The 20,990-nt window shown below is 41.0% G+C and overlaps 1 protein-coding gene across 2 annotated transcripts in view; it reads right to left on the reverse strand.

Moving 5' to 3' along the window:
- The window catches only part of MTR (5-methyltetrahydrofolate-homocysteine methyltransferase), a 600,857-nt gene that overhangs the window by 245,935 nt on the left and 333,932 nt on the right, over window positions 1-20,990 (reverse strand). For both annotated transcript variants that reach the window (XM_053711885.1, XM_053711884.1), the window contains one exon: window positions 817-924. In XM_053711885.1, coding sequence (XP_053567860.1) covers window positions 817-924 — 108 coding nt within the window. The remainder of the gene's footprint in view (window positions 1-816; window positions 925-20,990) is intronic.

A 20,990-nucleotide genomic window follows, 5' to 3' on the forward strand; every position in this document is an offset into this window, starting at 1 on the left:
TTTGGCGGTGACAGTCAGGTCTATAGGATCTAATATATAACTTCATTCCTGTGTTTTACTTAAGAATACAATTGTAAACAACTTTCCAATTCTGTTTATCTTATCAAATTTACTTCATTCTCTTGGTATCCTTTGTTGAAAATGCAATAATGCACTAATGGGAGCTTTGTGCAGCCACCAATCAGCAGCTAGCTCCCAGTACTGTATTGCTGCTCCTAAGCCTACCTGGGTATGACAATCAACAAAGGATTCCAAAAGAATGAAACAAAATAGATAATAGAAGCAAATTAAATGTGAAAGTTTTTTTAATTTTTTTATTTATTGCTCCATCCAAATCATGAAAAAAAAAATATTGGGTATCATGTGCCTGTCATAAAAGAAAAAAAGTGTTTCATGTGCCTTTAACTGTTTTTGTCTCCAAATATGTTTGTGTTTGTAAGGCGGTAAATAAATATGGCTTTCTAAAAAGGGCCATGTACATTTAATGACCTAGGCTGTCCCTTAGTAAGCCATATTATGGAGTTTTTGTCCGTTACATCACAGCAACAAGATTGCCGACTACAGAGTTATGACCAAGATCTTGTGTCTGCTGAAACCTCATATAGACCAGCAATGTTGTACACAATGACCTTGGCCCAAACGGGAAAAAATATGCATAGGGTTTGTATCAGGATTTAGGTGCAAAGAATCAAAAATTGTAAGATTTGAAAGGCTTTAAGGTATGACTTAGTATTTCTATCAGATGAAAGTGATAACGTTACGAGAATAAAATGCATGATCAAACAAAAATAATAAAATGCATTAAGCATAACCTACATCTTCTTCCACACTGCCTGATAGAGCTCTCATTGCTTCCCTTTCCTTCTCCATATATGGGATGAGATGTCCCACAGCCTTTTTCATTACTCGAGCTGACTTTATGACCTATATAAAAGTTAAGAAGATACAATCAGCAAAGGAAAACAGATTGATATATTGACACAAAAAAAAATACAAACAAAAATTGGCAACTGGGTGCATTGTAATTTGTCACATCTGTGTTGACAGCTCTTGCTCCTATGAAATTAAAATCTTCTATATGTGTATAAGCATTTGTTCACAAGCAAGTTCTTCAATGACATTCACTTAATACTTAAATGTATAGAATTCATTTTGGATATGCAGATTCTTACCATTCCTCAAATCAATTTTACAGCCACTTGTCAGCCACAAAGTGCAGATTTATATAACATTAGCTTACCGGCACATTTATACTTTAAAGGATTGCAGAGAAATTGTAACTAAAACCTCCTTTTACCAGAACGCCGCTCCTTGCTCTACTGAGCGGGTATTGATTTTACACAGCGCATCTCTGCAACACTGTGTGCCTGGTTGCGCCATTAAAATGAATGTAGCTTGCTCCTGCTACTAGACCAGAGCGGGAGCGAGCTACATTCATTTTAATGGCGCGACCGGGCACACAGTGTTGCAGAGATGCGCTGTGTAAAATCCAGACCCGCGCAGTAGAGCAAGGAGCGGCGTTCTGGTAAAAGGAGGTTTTAGTTACAATTTCTCTGCAATCCTTTAAAGTATAAATGTGCCGGTAAGCTAATGTTATACAAATCTGCACTATGTGCAGAATTATATAACAGTTTGTAAGTTTACTGCCCCTTTAAAAGAAAGGGTTAATGGCAGGCACTGCAGTATAAATTTGAAGTTAAAGTAATAAAAGTACATATTATATTTTGTCTATATCCCAACTTGTTATATGTCCCTTTAAGTTAGTGAGCTGCTTTTATGTAGCCACTAGGGCTGCAATTAATGATTATTTTCATAATTGATTAATCGGCCGATTATGTTTTTCGATTAATTGACTAATCCGATTAAAAATAAATCATTTTTTTCCTACATTTAAAATAAAATCCACATACTGAGTGTTACAAGTATAAAACTTCAGACTTAAACTTTACATTAACACAACTGTTTGTCCAAATTTTAATCAAAAGAACACATTTTTATGATTAAGCCAAACCACAAACTTTTTGAAAAGAGGTAGAACTAGAAAATGGTAGACTATCACTGTTTATAACATTCTGTTATTCACTATTTCAGAAACTTTGCATTGAAATGCAAATATGTCAATGACCACATGCTCCTGGCTGAGGCCGACTCTCTTTTTGCAGCTATTTTTCCTGCAGCAGAAAATAGGCACGCTGATGATGTTGAGATGCCAGAGATGTATAAGTAGGATTTTGCCAATCTCACCAAGTTGGGATACTTATCTATGTTAGCTCTCCACCAATACAAAGTATTTTCCTCCTTGGCAAGGGGCCTCTCAACAAAGTAAGCAATAACTTCATTCTAACATAAAAATATCTAAAATATCTATATGCAAAGGTAAATAGCCAGCTATAAGGTTAAGGAAAAAAGATCTAGTCCGCTCTTAAAAAGAAAATTTATGCTTACCTTATAAATGTATTTCTTTTTTGACACGATGAGTCCACAGATCATCTTAATTACTAATGGGATATTCACCTCCTGGTTAGCAGGAGGCGGCAAAGAGCACCACAGCAAAGCTGTTAAATATTTCCTCCCTTCCCTCCCACTCCAGTCATTCGACCAAAGTTAGGTAGAGAAAGGAAAAACCAAGGTGCAGAGGTGTCTGAAGTTTACAATAACCCACAACCTGTCTAAAAGAACCAGGGCAGGCTGTGGACTCATCGTGTAAAAAAAGAAATAAATTTATCAGGTAAACATAAATTTTCATTTCTTTTTTAAGACACGATGAGTCCACGGATCATCTTCATTACTAATGGGATTCAATACCCAAGCTAGAGTACACAGCAGTGACGTGCAGTAATAGGAGGCAGGGGAGGCAGTGCCTCCCCTGTCCAATGAGGGAAAAAAGATTTTAATTTATATTTATTAAAAAAAATAAAATGTTTGTTATTAGCTAGCCCCCAAGGGTACCCCCCCTCACCCCCATGGCGATTACTCTCATTCATTTTCATTACGATTTTGCGCATGCGCTGTATGCACTGTAAATATTCATTGCATCCAATTTCCATTGTTGCACAATTAGGAGGCAGTGAGCCGGCCCGCTGCCCTCCATTAATTGCGCAACAATGGATCTAAAGCTCACTTAGAGCTGCGCCACCCAGTGGTGACTCGCAGGGCCCTACTACAAGCTCAATGGAGGCGGTTCTTAAAACCGCCTCCATGATGAGCTCGGTCACTTCAGCCAATCACAGCATTCAGCAGCACTGCGGGGAGGCGTGCCTGCTGGGCTGCTGATTGACAGGTGTGGGCCATGTGACCATTGCGCGCGCTGACAGATCGAGTCAGAGTGACGGTTGGAAGACTCAGTGGAGGGAGAGCTGAGAGAGTCTCTGGCTCTGCGTGCCCGTGCTGCCTAAAGTGCCCACTTGTAGTGACAGACTGTCACTGTTGTGGCTGTCTGTGGTCACGGAGGAGGTGCTGCCAGTGCCTGGCTGGAGTGGACTGGGAGTGGAGGAAACTGAAGAGGAGTGACTCGTCTCACTCAGGGACACCAGTGGGACAGAGAGGAGGACGACGGAGGAGCGGAGCAGGTGCCACGTGGGTGGTGGACCCGGTGTAGTGACAGTCAGAGAGGAGTCAGTGACAGTCATCTCGAGTCGGTTGTTGTGTTTGTCTGACAGTGTGACCGTGACGACCCGGATTCTTATTCTCAGCCAGGTAAGGAAGGAAACGACCAGAACACTTACTGGTTAACTTAAATAAAAAAATGTTGAAGTTGAACTGTTCATAATATGGGACTGGGAGTCTGTCTGGGACTGGGACAGCTAGTTATATACAGATCAGTTGTACAGTGCTGATCATACTGTCAGTGTTATTATTTAGTAAATAATAACACTGACAGTATGATCAGCACTGTAAAACTGATCTGTATATAACTAGCTGTAGGTAAATACTATTTACTTACAGCTAGTTATATACAGATCAGTTTTACAGTGCTGATCATACTGTCAGTGTTATTATTTACCTACAGCTAGTTATATACAGATCAGTTGTACAGTGCTGATCATACTGTCAGTGTTATTATTTACCTACAGCTAGTTATATACAGATCAGTTGTACAGTGCTGATCATACTGTCAGTGTTATTATTTACCTACAGCTAGTTATATACAGCTCAGTTGTACAGTGCTGATCATACTGTCAGTGTTATTATTTACCTACAGCTAGTTATATACAGTTCAGTTGTACAGAGCTGATCATACTGTCAGTGTTATTATTTACCTACAGCTAGTTATATACAGCTCAGTTGTACAGTGCTAAATACATACAGCTAGTTATATACAGCTCAGTTATACAGTGCTGATCATACTGTCAGTGTTATATACATACAGCTAGTTATATACAGTTCAGTTGTACAGAGCTGATCATACTGTCAGTGTTATTTACCTACAGCTAGTTATATACAGCTCAGTTGTACAGTGCTGATCATACTGTCAGTGTTATTTACCTACAGCTAGTTATATACAGCTCAGTTGTACAGTGCTGATCATACTGCCAGTGTTATTATTTACCTACAGCTAGTTATATACAGTTCAGTTGTACAGTGCTAATCATACTGTCAGTGTTATTATTTACCAACAGCTAGTTATATACAGCTCAGTTGTACAGTGCTGATCATACTTTCAGTATTATTTACCTACAGCAGCTGTACAACTGAGCTGTATATAACTAGCTGTAGGTAAATAATACTGACAGTATGATCAGCTCTGTACAACTGAGCTGTATATAACGAGCTGTAGGTAAATAATAACACTGACAGTATGATCAGCACTGTACAACTGAGCTGTATATAACGAGCTGTAGGTAAATAATAACACTGACAGTATGATCAGCACTGTACAACTGAGCTGTATATAACTAGCTGTATGAATATAACACTGGCAGTATGATCAGCACTGTACAACTGAGCTGTTATATAACTAGGTGTAGGTAAATAATAACACTGACAGTATGATCAGCACTGTACAACTGAGCTGTATATAACTAGGTGTAGGTAAATAATAACACTGACAGTATGATCAGCACTGTACAACTGAGCTGTATATAACTAGCTGTAGGTAAATAATAACACTGACAGTATGATCAGCTCTGTACAACTGAACTGTATATAACTAGCTGTAGGTAAATAATAACACTGGCAGTATGATCAGCACTGTACAACTGAGCTGTATATAACTAGCTGTAGGTAAATAATAAAACTGACCGTATGATCAGCACTGTACAACTGAGCTGTATATAACTAGCTGTAGGTAAATAATAAAACTGACCGTATGATCAGCACTGTACAACTGAGCTGTATATAACTAGCTGTAGGTAAATAATAACACTGACAGTATGATCAGCACTGTACAACTGAGCTGTATATAACTAGGTGTAGGTAAATAATAACACTGACAGTATGATCAGCACTGTACAACTGAGCTGTATATAACTAGCTGTAGGTAAATAATAAAACTGACAGTATGATCAGCACCGTACAACTGAGCTGTATATAACTAGCTGTATGAATATAACACTGGCAGTATGATCAGCACTGTACAACTGAGCTGTATATAACTAGGTGTAGGTAAATAACACTGACAGTATGATCAGCACTGTACAACTGAGCTGTATATAACTAGCTGTAGGTAAATAATAAAACTGACAGTATGATCAGCACTGTACAACTGAGCTGTATATAACTAGCTGTATGTATATTACACTGGCAGTATGATCAGCACTGTACAACTGAGCTGTATATAACTAGGTGTAGGTAAATAATAGGTAAATAAAAAGCGCATGCAGCTTTCAAGTTGAAAGTCATAATTACATTTCCATCATTCAGATAGAAATTGCACACAAAAAATAAATAAATAAACTTTCTATTTTACTATTATTATGTACTTCATTCTTTTGGTATCCTTTGGTGTCCTTTGTTGAAGAGCATACCTAAGTGGGATGTGCACGTGCGTTTCTTGAACACCATATTGCAGCAGCAGCTGTGTTGGCAGTATGGATAACTTGTCCTTTGTGTAAAACTTGTATGGTAAATTATTTCTATTTTTACAATACAGTAGTGAGTATAGAAGAGATTGTGTATCATTCTAATTGCTTAGTAACTGGCACTGTGCCACAGAATTGTGTGAGTGTGTATGTGAGCAGAGTGTGTGTGGGTGTCAGTGAGCAGAGTATGTGTGCTTTATTCTCCAGGTAATCAATACATTTCCGATGAGCTAGTGCTTTAGTGCAGTGTTTCTCAACAATGGTCCTCAAGTACCCCCAACAGGCCAGGTTTTCATTATAGCTGAATCAGTGCACAGGTGAAGTAATCAGCTGATCAGTAACTCAGTGGTTACTAACTTGCTCTCACCCATCACCTGATTATGTCACCTGTGCACTGGTTCAGCTATCATTTAAACCTGCCCTGTTGGGGGTACTTGCGGCCCTCTGTATATGTGTTTCTCCATCGTATCATATCTAGTGCCTCACCAGTCTCTGACCTCACTGCACATCACTGGTACACAGATGATAAGGGAGGGACAAGACAGGGAACTTAAACGGAAGGCACCACTGCTTGAAAAACGGTCTCCGCCAAGATAAAAAAGTCAAATTTGAAAAAGTGTGAAGAGAAGACCAATTTTGCAGCCTTGCAAATCTGTGCCACGGAATCCTGATTTTTGAATGTCCATGAGGAAGCAACATCTCTCGTGGAATGAGTCTTAACTCTTTCCGGAGACTGTTGTCCAGCAGTCTCATATGTAAAACGTTTGATACTCTTCAGCCAAAAAGAAAGAAGTAGCCGTAGCTTTCTGTCCCTTACGTTTTCCTGAGAAAACCACAAATAAAGAAGACTGATGAAAGTCCTTAGTCGCCAGTAGTATAAAGTTTTAAACACACGGACCACATCCAAATTGAGCAGAAAAAGGATTAGGACACAAAGAAGAAACAACCATCTCTTGATTAATGTTCCGATACGTAAAACTACCTTATCTGATAAAAAATAAGGTAAGGAGACTAACTGTAATGTCGAGAGCTCTGACACTGAGTGTAAGAAAGCGCAACAAGAAACAAAACTTTCCAAGATAATAAGGAAAGTAAAGGCTCAAACAGAGCCCCTTGAAGAACTTTAAGAACTAAATTAAGACTCCATGAAGGAGTAACTGGTTTAAACACAGGCCTGATACTGACCAAGGCCTGAAAAGGATTGTACATCTGGGACATCCGCCAGACGTTTGTGTAACAAAATAGATAAGACCGAGATTTGATCCATTAGGAAACTCGTCGATAAACCCTTCTTCAAACCTCTTGGAGAAAAGACAAAATTTTAGGTAAAGTCTTCTAGTTACAGGCTCACGAGCCTGAATCATGGTCTCTATGACCGAGACAGAAAAAACCCCGCTTGGACAGAATTAAGCGTTTAATCCCTAAGCAGTCAGTTTCAAAGAAACTAGATTTGGGCGAAGGAATGGCCCTTGAATTAGAAGGTCTTTCCTCAATGGAAGTCTCCAAGGTAGCAGTGATGACATATACACCAGATCTGCATACCAAGTCCTGCGAGGCCAAGCTGGAGCAATGAGAATCACAGATGCCCTCTCCTGTGTGATTCGAGCAATGACCCGAGGAGGAAGCGCAAACGGAGGAAATAGGTATACTAGACTGAAGATCCAAGGAACCAACAGAGCATCTATCAGTTCCGCCTGGGAATCCCTGGAGCTCGACCCGTATCTCGGGAGCTTGGCATACAGTCGAGATACCATAAGATCCAACTCTGGCTGACCCTATTTGAGAGTCAGTCTGGAGAACACTTCCGGATGGAGTTCCCACTCCCCCGGATGAAAGGTCTGCCTGCTCAGAAAATCCGCTACCCAGTAGTCCACCACTGGGAAGAGGATCGCCGTCAGATAGCAAGAATGGGCCTTTGCCCACTGAATTATCTGAGCTACCTCGGTCATCACTAAGGAACTCCTCGTTCCTACCTGATGATTGATGAAAGCCACTAAAGTTATATTGTCCGACTGAAACCTGATAAACTGGGCCGAGGCTAACTGAGACCAGGCCAGAAGAGAATTGAAGATCGCTCTCAGTTCCAGGATGTTGATAAGAGAATAGAGTCCGACTGAGTCCAAACTCCCTGAGCCTTTAGGGAACCCCAGACAGCTCCCCACCCTAGAAGGCTGGCGTCTGTTGTCTCAATCACCCAGGACGGTCTGCAGAAACAGGTTCCCTGGGAGAGATGATCCAGAAACAACCACCAATGAAGCGAGACCCTTGTCTCCTGCTCCAGTCGAGGAGACAAGTCTGCATAATCTCCATCCCCTGAGCATGCTTAGCTGCAGAGGCTTGAGGTGGAACCGAGCAAACAGGATGATGTCCATTGCTGCCACCATGCATTGGCCACTGACAGCTGTGGAGTGGACTGAAGGGATAGACATCTTTGATTTCCTGACTTCTGTCAGAAAAATCTTACATATATGTGGAATCTATTATGGTTCCCAAGAAAGTCACTCTTGTATCTGGGACTAAGGAACTCTATCCCAAATTTACCTTTCACCCGTGAGTTCTCAGGAAGGATAACACCATGTCGGTAAGGGGTCCTACTTGTTGAAAAGAGGCGCCTGGACTAGAATATCGTCCAGATAAGGTGGCACCCCAATGCCCCGTGGCCGTAGTACTGCCAGAAGAGACCCCAGAACCTTTGTGAAGATACTGGGAGCAGTGGTCAGACCGAAAGGAAGAGCCACGAACTGGAAGCGTTTGTCTAAAAAGGCAAACCCTAAGAATTTGTGATGATCCCTGTGGATAAGAACCTGTAGATATGTGTCCTTTAAATCCACTCTTGTCATAAATAGACCCTCCTGGATCAATGGAAGAATGGTACAAATAATTTCCATCTTGAAAGACGGAACCCTGAGAAGTTTGTTTTAGACTCTTGAGGTCTAAAATTGGTCTGAAGGTTCCCCCCTCTTTGGGAACCACAAACCGATAATGATCAAAAAACCCAACTTGATTGAGAAGGAGAACCTGCCCCCCTTACAGGTGTCGGTGCACGCCCCTCATGTGGTGTCAGCAGCAAGCTGCTTACACTGATTTCCCCTATTCTAAATTCAATAGGGTCTCCGTGCTGGGTATGAGGAATAAAATAATTTCCCATTTCACTATATTACATTAAAGGAGCCTACTCATAAAGGCCCTTCTCCTATTCCTGCGAGAGGGGTGTCTGTCCATAGAAGACAGACAACGCAACAAGCCAGTATGACGCCGCACTGGAAACAGTAGTCACACCAACCGCAGGTTGACAATGTAGACCCTCTAACTATTAATCATAGGGTCCGTCATCTGTATAGAGCCCCGAAGGAACTACTATCCTTTGAATTAAAAAAACATAATTTATGCTTACCTGATAAATTTATTTCTCTTGTAGTGTATCCAGTCCACGGATCATCCATTACTTATGGGATATTAACTCCTCCCCAACAGGAAGTGCAAGAGGATTCACCCAGCAGAGCTGCTATATAGCTCCTCCCCTAACTGCCATTACCAGTCATTCGACCGAAAACATGCAGAGAAAGGAAAACCATAGGGTACAGTGGTGACTGTAGTTTAATGAAAAATTACCTGCCTTAAAGTGACAGGGCGGGCCGTGGAATGGATACACTACAAGAGAAATAAATTTATCAGGTAAGCATAAATTATGTTTTCTCTTGTTAAGTGTATCCAGTCCACGGATCATCCATTACTTATGGGATACCAATACCAAAGCTAAAGTACACGGATGACGGGAGGGACAGGCAGGCTCTTTATACGGAAGGAACCACTGCCTGAAGAACCTTTCTCCCAAAAACAGCCTCAGAAGAAGCAAAAGTGTCAATTTGTAAAATTTGGAAAAAGTATGAAGAGAAGACCAAGTTGCAGCCTTGCAAATCTGTTCAACAGAAGCCTCATTCTTAAAGGCCCAAGTGAAAGCCACAGCTCTAGTAGAATGTGCTGTAATTCTTTCAGGAGGCTGCTGTCAAGCAGTCTCATAGGCTAACCGTATTATGCTACGAAGCCAAAAGGAGAGAGAGGTAGCCGAAGCTTTTTGACCTCTCCTCTGACCAGAATAAACGACAAACAGGGAAGACGTTTGTCGAAAATCCTTAGTTGCCTGTAGATAAAATTTCAGGGCATGGACTACATCTAGATTGTGTAGCAGACGTTCCTTTTTCGAAGAAGGATTAGGACACAAAGATGTAACCACAATCTCTTGATTGATATTCCTGTTAGTGACCACCTTAGGTAGGAACCCAGGTTTAGTACGCAGAACTACCTTGTCTGAATGAAAAATCAGATAAGGAGAATCACAATGTAAGGCAGATAACTCAGAGACTCTTCGAGCCGAGGAAATCGCCATTAAAAACAGAACTTTCCAGGATAACAACTTGATATCAATGGAATGAAGGGGTTCAAACGGAACCCCCTGTAAAACATTAAGAACTAAGTTCAAACTCCATGGTGGAGCAACAGTTTTAAACACAGGCTTGATCCTAGCTAAAGCCTGACAAAAAGCTTGAACGTCCGGAACTTCTGACAGACGTTTGTGTAAAAGAATGTACAGAGCTGAAATCTGTCCCTTTAAGGAACTAGCGGATAAACCCTTTTCTAAACCTTCTTGTAGAAAAGACAATATCCTCGGAATCCTAACCTTACTCCATGAGTAACTCTTGGATTCGCACCAATATAAGTATTTGCGCCATATCTTATGGTAAATCTTTCTGGTAACAGGCTTCCTAGCCTGTATTAAGGTATCAATAACTGACTCAGAAAAACCACGTTTTGATAAAATCAAGCGTTCAATTTCCAAGCAGTCAGCTTCAGAGAAATTAGATTTTTGATGTTTGAAGGGACCCTGGATCAGAAGGTCCTGTTTCAGAGGTAGCGACCAAGGTGGACAGGATGACATGTCCACTAGATCTGCATACCAAGTCCTGCGTGGCCATGCAGGCGTTATTAGAATCACTGATGCTCTCTCCTGTTTGATTCTGGCAATCAATCGAGGAAGCATCGGGAAGGGTGGAAACACATAAGCCATCCCGAAGGTCCAAGGTGCTGTCAAAGCATCTATCAGAACCCGCTCCCGGATCCCTGGATCTGGACCCGTAACGAGGAAGCTTGACGTTCTGTCGAGACGCCATGAGATCTATCTCTGCTTTGCCCCAACGTCGAAGTATTTGGGCAAAAGACCTCCGGATGAAGTTCCCACTCCCCCCGGATGAAAAGTCTGACGTTTTAAGAAATCCGCCTCCCAGTTCTCCACTCCCGGGATGTGGATTGCTGACAGGTGGCAAGAGTGAGACTCTGCCCAGCGAATTATCTTTGATACTTCCATCATTGCTAGGGAGCTTCTTGTCCCTCCCTGATGGTTGATGTAAGCTACAGTCGGTGATGTTGTCCGACTGAAACCTGATGAACCCCCGAGTTGTTAACTGGGGCCAAGCCAGAAGGGCATTGAGGAACTGCTCTCAATTCCAGAATGTTTATTGGTAGGAGACTCTCCTCCTGATTCCATTGTCCCTGAGCCTTCAGAGAATTCCAGACAGACGCCCCAACCTAGTAGGCTGGCGTCTGTTGTTACAATTGTCCAGTCCGGCCTGCTGAATGGCATCCCCCTGGACAGATGTGGCCGAGAAAGCCACCATAGAAGAGAATTTCTGGTCTCTTGATCCAGATTCAGAGTAGGGGACAAGTCTGAGTAATCCCCATTCCACTGACTTAGCATGCACAATTGCAGCGGTCTGAGATGTAGACGTGCAAAGGGTACTATGTCCATTGCTGCTACCATTAAGCCGATCACCTCCATGCATTGAGCTACTGATGGGTGTTGAATGGAATGAAGGACACGGCATGCATTTTGAAGCTTTGTTAACCTGTCTTCTGTCAGGTAAATCTTCATTTCTACAGAATCTATAAGAGTCCCCAAGAAGGGAACTCTTGTGAGTGGAAAGAGAGAACTCTTCTTTTCGTTCACCTTCCATCCATGCGACCTTAGAAATGCCAGTACTAACTCTGTATGAGACTTGGCAGTTTGAAAGCTTCAAGCTTGTATCAGAATGTCGTCTAGGTACGGAGCTACCGCAATTCCTCGCGGTCTTAGTACCGCCAGAAGAGCACACAGAACCTTTGTGAAGATTCTCGGAGCCGTAGCCAATCCGAATGGAAGAGCTACAAACTGGTAATGGCCTGTCTAGAAAGGCAAACCTTAGATACCGGTAATGATCTTTGTGAATCGGTATGTGAAGGTAAGCATCCTTTAAATCCACTTGTGGTCATGTAACTGACCCTTTTGGATCATGGGTTAAAATTGTCCGAATAGTTTCCATTTGAACGATGGAACTCTTAGGAATTTGTTTAGGATCTTTAAATCCAAGATTGGCCTGAAAGTTCCCTCTTTTTTGGGAACCACAAACAGATTTGAGTAAAACCCTTGTCCTTGTTCCGACCGCGAACCGGATGGATCACTCCCATTAATAAAAGATCTTGTACGCAGCGTAGAAAACGCCTCTTTCTTTATTTGGTTTGTTGACAACCTTGACAGATGAAATCTCCCTCTTGGGGGAGAGAATTTGAAGTCTAGAAGGTATCCCTGAGATATGATCTCTAACGCCCAGGGATCCTGGACATCTCTTGCCCAAGCCTGGGCGAAGAGAGAAAGTCTGCCCCCCACTAGATCCGTTCCCGGATCGGGGGCCCTCGATTCATGCTGTCTTAGGGGCAGCAGCAGGTTTCCTGGCCTGCTTGCCCTTGTTCCAGGACTGGTTAGGTCTCCAGCCTTGTCTGTAGCGAGCAACAGCTCCTTCCTGTTTTGGTGCAGAGGAAGTTGATTGCTGCTCCTGCTTTGAAATTACGAAAGGAACGAAAATTAGACTGTCTAGCCTTAGGTTGGCTCTGTCTTGAGGCAGGGCATGGCCTTTACCTCCTGTAATGTCAGCGATAATTTCTTTCAACCCGGGCCCGAATAAGGTCTGCCCTTTGAAAGGTATATTAAGCAATTTAGATTTAGAAGTAACGTCAGCTGACCAGGATTTTAGCCACAGTGCTCTGCGTGCCTGAATGGCGAATCCGGAATTCTTAGCCGTAAGTTTAGTTAAATGTACTACGGCATCTGAAATAAATGAGTTAGCTAACTTAAGGGCTTTAAGCTTGTGTGTAATCTCATCTAATGGAGCTGATTCAAGTGTCTCTTCCAGAGACTCAAACCAAAATGCTGCTGCAGGCCGTGACAGGGCGCAATGCATGCAAGAGGTTGCAATATAAAACCTTGTTGAACAAACATTTTCTTAAGGTAACCCTCTAACTTTTTATCCATTGGATCTGAAAAGGCACAGCTATCCTCCACCGGGATAGTGGTACGCTTAGCTAAAGTAGAAACTGCTCCCTCCACCTTAGGGGACCGTTTGCCATAAGTCCCGTGTGGGTGGCGTCTATTGGAAACATCTTTCTAAATATCGGAGGGGGTGAGAACGGCACACCGGGTCTATCCCACTCCTTAGTAACAATTTCAGTAAGTCTCTTAGGTATAGGAAAAACGTCAGTACTCGCCGGTACCGCAAAATATTTATCCAACCTACACATTTTCTCTGGTATTGCAAACTGTGTTACAATCATTCAGAGCCGCTAACACCTCCCCTAGTAATACACAGAGGTTTTCCAGCTTAAATTTAAAATTTGAAATATCTGAATCCAGTTTGTTTGGATCAGAACCGTCACCCGCAGAATGAAGCTCTCCGTCCTCATGTTCTGCAAATTGTGACGCAGTGTCTGACATGGCCCTAATATTATCAGCGCACTCTGTTCTCACCCCAGAGTGATCACGCTTACCTCTTAGTTCTGGTAATTTAGCCAAAACTTCAGTCATAACAGTAGCCATATCCTGTAATGTGATTTGTAATGGCCGCCCAGCTGTACTCGGCGCTACAATATCACGCACCTCCCTCTGAGCGGGAGATGTAGGTACTGACACGTGAGGCGAGTTAGTCGGCATAACTCTCCCCTCGTTGTTTGGTGAAATTTGTTCAATTTGTACAGATTGATTTTTATTTAAAGTAGCATCAATACAGTTAGTACATAAATTCTATTGGGCTCCACTTTGGCATTGCAACAAATGACACAGGTATCATCTTCTGAATCAGACATGTTTAACACACTAGCAAATAAACTTGCAACTTGGAAATACAATTCAAATAGAATAATATTAAAACGTACTGTGCCTTTAAGAAGCACAGAAGATCTATGACAGTTAAAAATTAATTGAAACAGTTATAGCCTCAATCCTTGTAAATAACACAACTTTAGCAAAGGTTTAATCCCATTAGCAAAGATAACAATTTCTGAAAGCAGGAAACAAATTACAGAATAAAAGTTTTTATTTCAGTCAAACTATAATTCTCACAGCTCTGCTGAGAGAAATTACCTCCCTCAAAATAAGTTTTGAAGACCCCTGAGCTCTGTAGAGATGAACCAGATCATGCAGGGAATACAATGAGTTGCTGACTGAAATATTTGATGCATAGAAAAAGCGCCAAAAAACGGCCCCTCCCCCTCACACACAGCAGTGAGGGAGAACAGAAACTGACAGAAAAAAACAGATTTAAGCAACTGCCAAGTGGAAAAATGGTGCCCAAACATTTATTCACTCAGTACCTCAGCAAATGAAAACGATTTTACATTCCAGCAAAAACGTTAAACATAATCTCTAGTTATTAAACAGCTTTATGTCTTTCTTACAGTGTAATTCTAGTGAAGTACCATTCTCCCAGAATACTGAAGTGTAAAGTATACATACATGACATTATATCGGTATGGCAGGATTTTCTCATCAATTCCATTGTCAGAAAATAAAAACTGCTACATACCTCTATGCAGATTCATCTGCCCGCTGTCCCCTGATCTGAAGTTTACCTCTCCTCAGATGGCCGAGAAACAGCAATATGATCTTAACTACTCCGGCTAAAATCATAGCAAAACTCTGGTAGATTCTTCCTCAAACTCTGCCAGAGAGGTAATAACACACTCCGGTGCTATTTTAAAATAACAAACTTTTGATTGAAGATATAAAACTAAGTATAATCACCATAGTCCTCTCACACGACCTATCTAGTTGCTGGGTGCAAGAGAATGACTGGTAATGGCAGTTAGGGGAGGAGCTATATAGCAGCTCTGCTGGGTGAATCCTCTTGCACTTCCTGTTGGGGAGGAGTTAATATCCCATAAGTAATGGATGATCCGTGGACTGGATACACTTAACAAGAGAAACCCTATTTGGTACAGGAATACTTCCACCATGACGGGTCCATCCTAATATTAGAAAAAACCTACTGGTGTCAGAGCCACCCAGAGTAGCTAAAAGTTCCTCAAGAAGCTCCTGATCAGATAAAGGTATTTACCTCATTCTTATCTGGTATTACCGAAATATCTTCCTCCTTAGCTGCAGGGAAGAAAATTCGAAATAATCCCCACTGAATCAATCAGACTATCCTGAGTGAAGAAGACCTCCCTGCACACTTTTTTCCACAGCGTGGGGAAAAGAATAGACAATGTATTAAAGCAGGACAACTCCAAATGGGCTATAAATGTTTCTTTTGTAACACGCTTAAGAGAAATTTGTGGTATATTTGAGCATTGTCACTATGCTCTTAAGCAGAATGTGCCTAGAGAATAAGGTTTGGACAAGTCTATCCTCATCAACTAAAGATTTCTCAATAAATGAGAAATAGAAGCGGATTGGTAGAACCACATTGGAATCCAAGCCTAAAACAAGAGACCTCTAGCAAGGCCTCTTAAACCACCTTGAATCGTAAAGGATGGATTACACAAATAAACAGCTGGATTCTTTAACAGAATTAGCACATAAAAAAACGTTACTGTGTCTAAGTTTTAAAAAGTAACTTTTTATTTCCGTGTGCAGAGGTGAGCTAAATTAGCATGCAAACATTGCAGAATTTATTAGAAACGTTAATTCTTTGTTCACATGTATCGCCATGACTTTAAGGAAGTGATGTCTTGTGCAGCAATTCCAGATGGAAATTGCAAGGAACTGCAGGGCACTGCATGTGTGATAGAAAATTTAATGTACACTTCCTTAATCAATCTGCCTCACCTATGGCAGAATAATTAAATAAAAAACGATATCTTGCGCAGCAACTCCAGATGGAATTTGCGGGGAACCGCAGGGCACTGCATGTGTGTTATCAAATGTAATTTACACTTACATAATAAATCTGACTCACATATGGCAGAATAATTGATAGGCTTAACCTGTTAATAAAAAAAAGGCAACATATAGCAAGTGCTACTGTCTCTCTAAATTTTGAAGTCACTTTATTTTTATGCAGAAATTATTGAATAAATATGAGAGGAATTTAGTTATGGTCTAACTCTCTCTACACCGCAGCCTGAAGGCGAGACCCTCGTTCCCAGCTGAGGCATCAGACAGCCTTTCTACCCAATCCTGCCCCTGCCATAGCGCTATCATAAGCGCAAGAACTGCGACAAGCATTTGCACCGTTTCTTCCGATAACCGGAAGTGATATGAAGGAAGTGCCCACTGCAAGGCGCACACTCTAAAGTTAAAATCCTCCGCTCCTCGCGATTCTTTTAGAAGTGAAAGGAGTGTAAACCCTTGGCGCCCTTTATAAGCTCCGCCCCTCGTGGGCGTTTCACCAGCTATCTCCCGGTCGCCATTGTTAACGTAAAGGCACCGGGAGTAACAATATAAAATTTGAAAACTGTAAATAAAAGCTGCTCAGTCTGCTATCTCTAAGAATAGCCTTACCGGGAGCAAGAGAACAGACTGAACAGCTTCAGCTTCAACAGCTGTTCAGACCGTCTATATCCTTTAGATCACATATTCTGACACACTCAATTTAATCTCACGGTTGGGTTTCTATTATTAATTAGACCGCTAGGAGAGGAGACCCATGTCACCCAGTGCCTGCGTTCTAGCTGCCATAAACGTCTACTGATAGATGGAGAAACTGAGCCCAAATTCAATGAGATCTAAATAAAAAAGTGCCCAAACTTTTTCTGAGATCCTTCTCTCCCCAGAAATAAAGTCAGCACTAACCTCATCTTCTGCCTGGCAGCAAGGCAGTTCCCAGGTTTAGGAGGTCCTCTCCCTCCCATGGCCCTGTAAATAAACGAAAATCCTGAATAAAATCCCTCAGGTTTTCTCGGTAAGGGCAGCAGAATATGGGAGGCGCAGTGAGAATTATGTCCCACCAGTTCCCATTGCTCTATAGCCACCAAAAGCTCTACTGAAGAGACTGATATGGACTACGGCTACACCCTAGAACAAAGCAGCACTCTCTGGCACTGCTTTAAAAATAATAAACACTTGATTGAAGAATCTAATCTAACACCTCACTTTACCTCTTCCTATCACTAACGTAGGCAAAAAGAATGACTGGAGTGGAAGGGAGGAGCTATTTAACAGCATTGCTGTGGTGCTCTTTGCCTCCTCCTGCTGACCAGGAGGTGAATATCCCATTAGTAATTAAGATGATCCGTGGACTCATCGGGTCTTAAAAAAGAAATAACAGATATATACTTCTAGAGGTTGAATCTTGTACATATTGCAATTTATTAAAAATATTTAAAAAAACAAATGACAAAAAGCGCTAAGGACTATATATCAATAACAAGACAAAGCCTTACACATTTATCTATACAGTACATATAATCAGCTAATTGTGCAAATAGATAATAGTGCACATCAATTCAAATAACTCCCATAAATCTAGGGATAGGTGTAAATAAAAACTCAGCACTATATCATGCAAAGCATAGTCCCAAATCACCCGATTTAATATCAACAATCCAAATGATGATTCCTGTTATTTCTGGGTTGCACATAAGCTAGGAGTAGTTGTAAACTTAAAAAGAAACTTATACTGTCCTGAAAAAGTGAAAAGTAAATGTCTGTAGATGTCCTTTAGTCCAAGGACATAACCATAAAACTCAATACCTGCTGTAGTGCACAGACCAACTAATCGATAATGAGATTTGCTGACAACTATTTTCATAATTGATAATTATTGATTATATTGATTAGTTGTTGCAGCTCTAGTAGCCACAACAATAACGAAATGTATGCTTACCTTATAAATTTATTTATTTCTTGACACGGTGAGTCCACGGATCATCAGTAATTACTATTGGGAATATCACTTCTGACCAGCAGGAGGAGGCAGAGAGCACTACAGCAAAGCTGTTAAGTATCACCTTCCTTCCCTCAAACCCCAGTCATTCGACCAAAGGAAAAGGAGAGAAAGGAAGTAACACAAGGTGCAGAGGTGACCGAGGTTTATAAAACAAAAAGACTGTCTGAACAAACTGGGTGGGCCGTGGACTCACCGTGTCAAGAAATAAATAAAATTCATCAGGTAAGCATACATTTCGTTTTCTTTCTAATGACACAGTGAGTCCACGGATCATCAGTAATTACTATTGGGAATCAATACCCAAGCTAGAGGACACAGATAAGGGAGGGACAAGACAGGGAACTTAAACAAAAGGCAACACTGCTTGAAGAACCTTTCTCCCAAAAGAAGCCTCAGCCGAGGCAAAAGTATCAAATTTATAGAATTTTGAAAAAGTGTGTAGAGAGGACCAAGTTGCAGCCTTGCAAATCTGTTTCACAGAAGCCTCATTTTTGAAGGCCCAGGAAAAAGAAACAGCCCTCGTGGAATGACCCATGATTTTCTCAGGGGGCTGCTGTCCAGCAGTTTCATAGGCCAAATGAATTATACTCCGCAGCCACAGAGAAAGACGTAGCTGTAGATTTCTGACCCTTGCGTTTCTCAGAGAAAAAGACAAACAAGGAAGCGGACTGGCGAAATTCCTTAATCGCCTGCAAATAGTACTTCAACGCACATACCACATCTAGGTTGTGCAACAAACGCTCCTTATGAGAAGATGGGTTAGGACACAGAGAAGAAACAACGATTTCTTGGTTAATATTCCTATCCGAAACTACTTTGGGAAGGAAACCTAACTCCGTACGTAGAGCCACCTTATCGGAATGAAATATAAGGTAAGGGGATTCACACTGCAATGCCAAGAGTTCAGAGACTCTTCGAGCAGAAGAAATTGCAACAAGAAACAAAACTTTACAAGACACCTTCTTAATATCTAAGGAACGCATAGGCTCAAATGGAGCCTGCTGAAGAACTCTAAGAACAAGGTTAAAGGGCCACTGTAAGTAAATATTTTCTATGCCTGTTACTAACTAACTACCCCAAATACGCTTTTTATCAATAGCATTTCATTAACATATCTCTACCGTATATCAGAAATCTTGTCTGCAAATTTAATTGTTTTCCAAACCCACTCCGTGGGTATCCTTTGCTCTGTACCAATCCGTTTACAATACCTAGGTTTCAAAATGGCGCTTTAAACACAATTTCATTGGTTTAAGTATTTTGAACACACAGTGCTGAAAATAGTGGGCAGGATAACGTGACATCATCGGGAATAAAAGATATAACTTTTATAACGTTATGAAACTTCATTTTGGAGAAAATATTAGGTCAGTAGGTTTTAATTAATGTTTATTAACTTTAATATGTTAGTTGTTTGTCTTAAAAATTATAACAGAAAGTAATCCTTTAAGACTCCAGGGAGGAGTAACATGCTTGAACACAGGCCTGATTCTAGCCAAGGCCTGACAGAAGGATTGGACATCTGGCACATCCGCCAACCGTTTGTGCAACAATATAGATAATGCAGAAATTTGACCCTTCAAGGGTACTTGCAGATAATCCCTTCTCCAGACACTCCTGGAGAAAAGACAAAATCCTAGGAATCCTGACTCTACTCCAAGAGAACCCTTTTGATTCAAACCAGAACAGATACTTGCGCCATATTCTCTTACCCAAGAAAAACATAATTTATGTAAGAACTTACCTGATAAATTCATTTCTTTCATATTAGCAAGAGTCCATGAGCTAGTGACGTATGGGATATACATTCCTACCAGGAGGGGCAAAGTTTCCCAAACCTCAAAATGCCTATAAATACACCCCTCACCACACCCACAAATCAGTTTAACGAATAGCCAAGAAGTGGGGTGATAAGAAAAAAGTGCGAAAGCATAAAAAAAATAAGGAATTGGAATAATTGTGCTTTATAAAAAAAAATCATAACCACCACAAAAAAAGGGTGGGCCTCATGGACTCTTGCTAATATGAAAGAAATGAATTTATCAGGTAAGTTCTTACATAAATTAGGTTTTCTTTCATGTAATTAGCAAGAGTCCATGAGCTAGTGACGTATGGGATAATAAATACCCAAGATGTGGAACTTCCACGCAAGAGTCACTAGAGAGGGAGGGATAAAAATAAAGACAGCCAATTCCTGCTGAAAATAATCCACACCCAAAATAAAGTTTAAATGAAAACATAAGCAAAAGATTCAAACTGAAACAGCTGCCTGAAGTACTTTTCTACCAAAAACTGCTTCAGAAGAAGAAAACACATCAAAATGGTAGAATTTAGTAAAAGTATGCAAAGAAGACCAAGTTGCTGCTTTGCAAATCTGATCAACCGAAGCTTCATTCTTAAACGCCCAGGAAGTAGAAACTGACCTAGTCGAATGAGCTGTAATCCTCTGAGGCGGAGTTTTACCCGACTCAACATAGGCATGATGAATTAAAGATTTCAACCAAGATGCCAAAGAAATGGCAGAAGCTTTCTGGCCTTTTCTAGAACCGGAAAAGATGACAAATAGAATAGAAGTCTTTCGGAAATTCTTAGTAGCTTCAAGATAATATTTCAAAGCTCTAACAACATCCAAAGAATGCAATGATTTCTCTTTAAAATTCTTAGGATTAGGGCATAATGAAGGAACTACAATTTCTCTACTAATGTTGTTGGAATTCACAACCTTAGGTAAAAATTCAAAAGAAGATCGCAACACTGCCTTATCCTGATGAAAAATCAG

This window comes from Bombina bombina, chromosome 4, assembly GCF_027579735.1.
Source record: "Bombina bombina isolate aBomBom1 chromosome 4, aBomBom1.pri, whole genome shotgun sequence".
NCBI classification, from domain to species: domain Eukaryota; kingdom Metazoa; phylum Chordata; class Amphibia; order Anura; family Bombinatoridae; genus Bombina; species Bombina bombina.